Source organism: Podarcis filfolensis (assembly GCF_964270895.1).
Source record: "Podarcis filfolensis genome assembly, chromosome: 13".
NCBI classification, from domain to species: Eukaryota; Metazoa; Chordata; class Lepidosauria; order Squamata; family Lacertidae; genus Podarcis; species Podarcis filfolensis.
Window position 1 is genome coordinate 14,603,691 of NC_139615.1, and position 6,131 is coordinate 14,609,821.

Consider the following 6,131-nt stretch of genomic DNA (forward strand, 5'->3'; position numbering starts at 1 on the left):
TAGGCGGCTGGAGGGCGATGGACACGTAAACAAAACGACCACGTCGCCACGCGCCCCCCCCCCACTGACTACAACTCCCGGCACGCCTTGCTGCCTCTCGTACCGCCCGCTGCTCGCTGAATGGCAGCTGTGCCTGATTGGCAGGATCGGTGCGCAATGAGGAACGGCTCAAGTCTCCAGCGCCAGGCTGGAAGGGGCGCGCCGTCCAGCAAGAGGGAAGCGGCCCATTGCGCCTCTCGCTCGCGGCAGGATGGCGGTGCCCGGCTGGGAGCGCGCGGCCCGGCTCCTGCTCTGCGCGGCGGGGCTGGCGCTGTCTGCTTACGCTTTCCACGTGGAGACCTCGAAGGAGCGGGACGCCGCCTACCGGGCCATGTGCGACATCAGCGCAGCCGTCAGCTGCTCCCGCGTCTTCACTTCCAGGTGAATGAATGCCCCGCACACACCCGGCTGCTCCTGCGCCAGGAGCCCCAAATCTTGTGGGGTGATCTCCTGCGATTGCACCCTGGTGGCATCCGCCCCCTCCCCCCCGGCGCACAGCCGGATCCCACATGCCGGGGCGTGCTTGTTTTCAAAAAGAGGTCCCGCTGGGATTTACTTCCGAGTAAGCGTGCGTGGGATTGCAGCCTGACCCTGTGCAATTGGCATGCTTACTCGGGACGAAATGCAAAGGGTTGAAATCTCTCCCTACTACCACCCAGTGGAGTTCAAGGTGTGGACTATCCCTGCCCGTGTTGGGTTAAATTCCACTTCTTTTAGGAAAGTATTATTTGTCCTGGAGTTTTCTCAGTTCCGCTGAAAAGCTGCAATCGATCTTCTGAATCCTTTCCCGCTTGTAGCACAATTGAGAAAGGGGTCTCTTAACCGGTGGCAGGAGAGGAGGGGGGAAATTGTTAGCAGAAGTCATCGGTATGCTCGCCTAATCTTCTGTAAACAGCCAGGAAGGACGTCCCCAGGGTAACTGACCCTTTATTATTTGGCTGGAGAATGTGAATGAGGTGGATGACGTGTCCCTTATGTATGCTGGAGGTGACGCAGAATGGGCCTCCTGTGGTCTATAAAAGATCTGACATTGGTAAGATGCTTCTTCATATTGGCCCAGTTTGCCTTAGGCAGCCAACCAGACACTGTCATTGCATGATCTTAGACAATCCACAGTGTTCTATAAAGACTTAAGTATCATAATTACTGTTTATTGCTAACATTCTGCACCATCTCCTCCCATTACAGGTGGGGTCGTGGTTTTGGCCTGGTGGCCACGTTTCTGGGACCTCGTAGCGTGTTCAACCAGCCTAATAGCGTCTTTGGGATCGCTTTCTACACCCTGCAAATCCTTCTGGGTGAGTGACACATGCAGATGGATGCGTCAAAGAGAACACAGGTGTCCACACATGGATGCAGGTGTCGCTAACACAGCATCCAATCCAAACACTGGGCAGAGGAGAATCCAGCTGCCCATGTTTTCAACTCTGTATGTTACCAGGTGTGTTGTCCTCCCCTGACGACTACATCAGGTATTAGCAACATTTCGTAATTCGGGGTGGACCAGAGCTGTTGCACACTCCTGCTCTGTACCACCTCCACTGTACTACCTCTGGATGCAAGGTCAAGGGAATCAGGGAAAGTACTGTCGCAATCAAGTTCTGCTTGTGGTCTTCCACGGCTGGCCAGTGAGAGAACAGGATGCTGGACTAAAATGGAGAGTGCACAAAGAAGTGGTGTCAAAACAGGGCCACTGAGAAATGAGAGGAATGTATAGAGGGGGGACTTTGGGGGTTTGCAATTGTACAAAAAAAACCAGGAATCTAAAGAATGCGAACTCCACGGGCAGCCCCAAACAGAGAGGACCAAGCATGCTGAGTAGCTACAGAATATATAGGGGCAGCTAAAGAGGTGAAGGGGGCCGGACAGACGCTGAATGGGATGGGTGGAGAAAATGGAATGCCCTGCTCAGTGGGAGGAGCTAACCAGAACCCCGAACAAGAACATTAGGAGGGAGGATATACTGCAACATTTTGTTGACATTCTCATGTGTGTAGTCAAAAACCTTTGTTTCCTTCAGATGATTCACAGGTGGGGACTGGAAATCCAAAGTTGGGGTGGTCAGCCAAAAGGTTGGAAGCCAATTTTAGCTTTCAGTCCCATCTTGCCAGCATGATTTCCCCTTCTGCAGCTGAACAAAAAGTAACCCAGACCCCTTCCTCCACACAGGCTTCTCCATCAGTGGCCTGGCGGCCATTGCTCTGCTGGGCTCTTCGGTCGTCTCCATAGTTGGCTCGCTGTACCTGGCCTACATCCTGTTCTTTGTGCTCCACGACTTCTGTGTGGTCTGCATCAGCACCTACCTCCTCAACTTTGCCCTCCTCTTGCTCAACTACAAGCGCCTCGGCTACCTCAACCAGGCCTGGAAGCGCCCCGTGGCCAAAGCCAAGAGGCAGTGAATGAAGGCGGCACCTCAGGCTGGGAAGTCCTGCGAGGGTGGAGGTTTCCCAGGGGTCTCGCCTACCTCTGGTGTTTCCTTAAGCGCTTGTTTGGATCTGGACCAAATTCATTGCGCTTAGGTCCCATTGAAATTCAAGGCGAAAAGTTTGTCATTAGTCTTATGGACTCCAGTGGGAACTAAATGCAAGTAGCTTGGTCAGGATCCAACCCATTAATCTGTTTCTATATCACCTGAATGCTCTTCCAGCTTGGAAAACATCTTCCCAGAAATCAATGAGATCAGCATTCCACTTGTCTGACCCTTCGGACTCCATTCAGATTAGCTTATGAACCTCCATTTTGGAACTTACATGGATGCAGTTTTGGGTTGGGCTGACCTACAGATACGTAAACCAAGCCCTTTGTTCCTTTCCTTATTTCTTTTTAATACAAAACTTATTTTTATAGCTCTTTTTAGAAAAAAATTGTATACAGAGCAATTTGTAAAATACAGCTATTTGTGATCACGTTGAAAAGCGTTGAATTGAGGGCTGTTACGTTTCTTCTCGGTTGTAATAGAGTGCTTTTTTTCTGGGGATACTCAAGGTATGCAGTATGGGCACTTCTCTCCCCCCATGTTTTAAAAGTGTGGTACTTACTGCAACAACTTCGTGGTGAGTACCATCACCATTTTTCCTTTTTCCTTTTTGAAAAAGAGCACTGAATAGATACAAAATTGGGCAGAACCAGCTTGTGACTGGGCCTGGCTTAGTTATTGAAGTACAAACTAAAGCTCATCCTTTCTCACCATCATTAATAACAGCTGCCTTTTACATAATTGAAGGGCCCTTCTGTTAGGAAGGCTGAGGCAAGCCACAGATTGTGAGGTACCATCAAAAAGGTAGCAAACTAAATTATTTTCATTAGGATTGAAACCGCAAGGCCAAGGATGGCCCCTCGAGTTGTTTTTGGACTCTAGTACCCACCCCACCTGCCGGCCATGCTGGCTGTGGCTGATTGAGCCCAGCAACATCTGATGAGCACCACTACATGTTTACCATTATATTTGTACCACTACAGTGGGATGGGAAATTTGGGTTTGCAGCCTTAGGTATCAAAAAAACTGGGTCTGGCAAAATATGGGTGAGCAGCCACTTTTCAATTTGTTTTCTACAGGCTTCCAGCACAGCTGTCAATACCCATTTTCAGAGAAAGTGAGGCAGAGTAGACCTTAAAACATCTTTGTGCATTAGAATTATCTGTGTAGGGGGGGGGAAACCATGCAGCTAACTTAAGCACCCTGGGTCCCTCCAGAAGCCTGAGACTGCAACTCTCTTCAGTTTCAGACAGCAGCTGGTTGGGGCTGATGGAAGTTGTGGTCCAGAACATCTGGCAAACACCAGGTTGGCGATGGCTGGCATAGACTATAAAGTCGAAAGTGAATGACTTACCGGTAATTTTTTTCCAATTTGAAGTGGTGGTTATATTTCTCTGTACGTGCTCCCAGCCACCTGCAGGGGGCACTGTGTAGCCACCGTTAACAGCCTGAAAGTAAGCATAAAATAGTTTTTTTGTATGAAGCACAATAGAGCCATCCAAGAAAGAAAACAGCTTGCCACCTAATGCAAGAAATCATGATTGATAATGAGAGTCTTGATTGATTCAATCCGCATAAAGTTACATATGAACAAAAACAAACATGACTTTTTCTTCTGAATGCGCAGTGGTACCTTGCAAGACGAATGCCTCGCAAGATGAAAGAGTTTTCCGTTTTTTGAGTCATTCCGCAAGACGAATTTCCTATGGGCTTGCTTCGCAAGACGAAAAGTCTTGCGAATTTGTTTCCTTTTTCTTAAAGCCGCTAAGCCGTTAATAGCCGCTAAGCCGAAAAAACCGCAAGACAAAGACGTCTTGCGAGGCACCACTGTACTTTGCTTTTGAGTGTTGTTGTTATCAAAGGATATTTGATTAAACTGACTGATCAATTTAAAATAGCAATCCTGGCAGAAAGAAAAACCTCTGTAACAATAAAAAATATATATATCTGGAGAAAGCAGCCTCTTGAATTCCTAGCTTTCATTTTTTTGTGGGGTGGGGCAAGAGTGGTGGTACCTCATTTTTAATTTCAGGCTCTTCAGAAAAAGTTCATAAAGACTTTAAAAGTGTGTTTGCAGGGATAGACAGGGTCACGCAAATTCACCCATTAGATTATTACATTTTTAATATGACATTGATACCCTGCCTTTCCATATTAGTTTTTTATGAGAAGTTATAGACCACTCGCTTATTAAAAATATCCAAGTGGCGAACAAAATGCACAGATGCATAACAACCCGCAGTAAAACAATATCATGCAACATACAAGATTCCTTCATTATGTCATCCACAGGCAAAACTGATAACAGTTTAGTTGACAGAAGCATTAAGTAGAAAAGTATTTGGTAGGCTTCTGAAAAAGAAAATGGAAGGTGCCTGCTTGTCAGTAGAACATAATCCCGCAAAGCTGCTGTGACCACAATGAAGCTTCTGTCACTGCAGAAATTGCCCTCTTTGTCCTTGTCTATCACCAGGATGACATTCCAACTTAATTCTTCTCGAGTGTTTTTTTGCAACTCTTAGGCATGTCCTGAATTCACTCCATGTATGTACAGTGTGCACTGCGAACAGGGCAGCCTAGATTTGCCCCCTAGCTTGGCATGGAGCTTGAACAGCGCACTGGGAACCCACTGTCATTGGGCACTGGACACATCTCTCCCAGCCTAATCCAATGGAAACTCTTCCAGCATCAAATCAGAAGATGAGCAAATTGCTGCTTTCTTGTAGAACTGGCTCATCTCTTCCACAAGGTGTTCAGCCCCTAAGGAACAGTCTGGGATCAGCTCACTGGACTCTCAGCCTACGCATGGCTTCGCCAATAACAGGACATTCTGCCTTACATGCAGCCTGTGGTTTAGAAAGGTTCCCCCTCCTCACACGATCAAAATGTTTCAGCTGCACCAGAAACAATGCTTATAAGCTGGAAGCAAACATCCTGTTGTGCCATTGAATTTAACCACCTCTGACAGAGTGCGCTTGTGCTGCTCCTGTTCTAGCTGCAGAAGTTTGTTTCTCAGCAAAGACGCATGGTCTTCAGAAGCATCTCTTTAAAGTCCTTCATTTTGAACAGTCCCTTCTTGATCTTCCCAGTGTTCTTCCAGGGGGGCTTCTGGGGTTTTAGAAATCTTCTCTTGCAACCTCTTTGTAGCGATTGCCATGTCAAGATTGCTCACAACGTAACATTCATCCAGTAATGGTTTCCACCTCTGTATCATGGTAACCTGGCCATCCTTCACAGAGATAGGCAAGCCAAAACCCATTTATTTATTTATTTCTAACATTTATAGCCCAAACTCCAGTGGCAATTGGCATAGGAATTCTGCATAGGTCAGGCTTAATTGTGTGTTGTTGTTTTTAAAAGGGGAAGGCATCTCATTTGTGAAATAAGTTCCTTGTTGCGGCACGATGCATGTCAGCCAAAATACTGTGCCAAAATTTAAATTATTTGACACGTCTTCTCTTTTACAAATACTCTGGTTTGAAATTGATTCTTGTCAGAGGCTTCAGATGTGCACTTCGTAGTGGGGGACCAGTTTTCCGATGCACACATCTGATACATAAGCACACTCAAACCCTTGCACTATTATTTATTACTGATATTCCACCTTTCCTCCAAG

The 6,131-nt window shown here is 47.0% G+C and overlaps 1 protein-coding gene across 2 annotated transcripts; it reads left to right on the forward strand.

The window, feature by feature from the left end:
- The first annotated feature begins 1 nt into the window (after position 1).
- On the forward strand, positions 2 to 4,471 carry VKORC1 (vitamin K epoxide reductase complex subunit 1). 2 transcript variants are annotated; one of them, XR_014541323.1, is made up of 4 exons: positions 2 to 420; positions 1,228 to 1,337; positions 2,209 to 4,204; positions 4,319 to 4,471. XR_014541323.1 is itself a non-coding variant. In XM_083584276.1 (3 exons), exons 1-3 carry the CDS (start codon positions 251 to 253, stop codon positions 2,436 to 2,438), a joined length of 510 nt encoding a protein of 169 aa, XP_083440402.1. In that variant the 5' UTR covers positions 2 to 250; the 3' UTR covers positions 2,439 to 4,471. The 2 variants fall into 2 exon arrangements, 1 of the variants encoding a protein (XP_083440402.1); XM_083584276.1 differs by having other exon boundaries at positions 2,209 to 4,471.
- Positions 4,472 to 6,131: the final 1,660 nt, after the last annotated feature.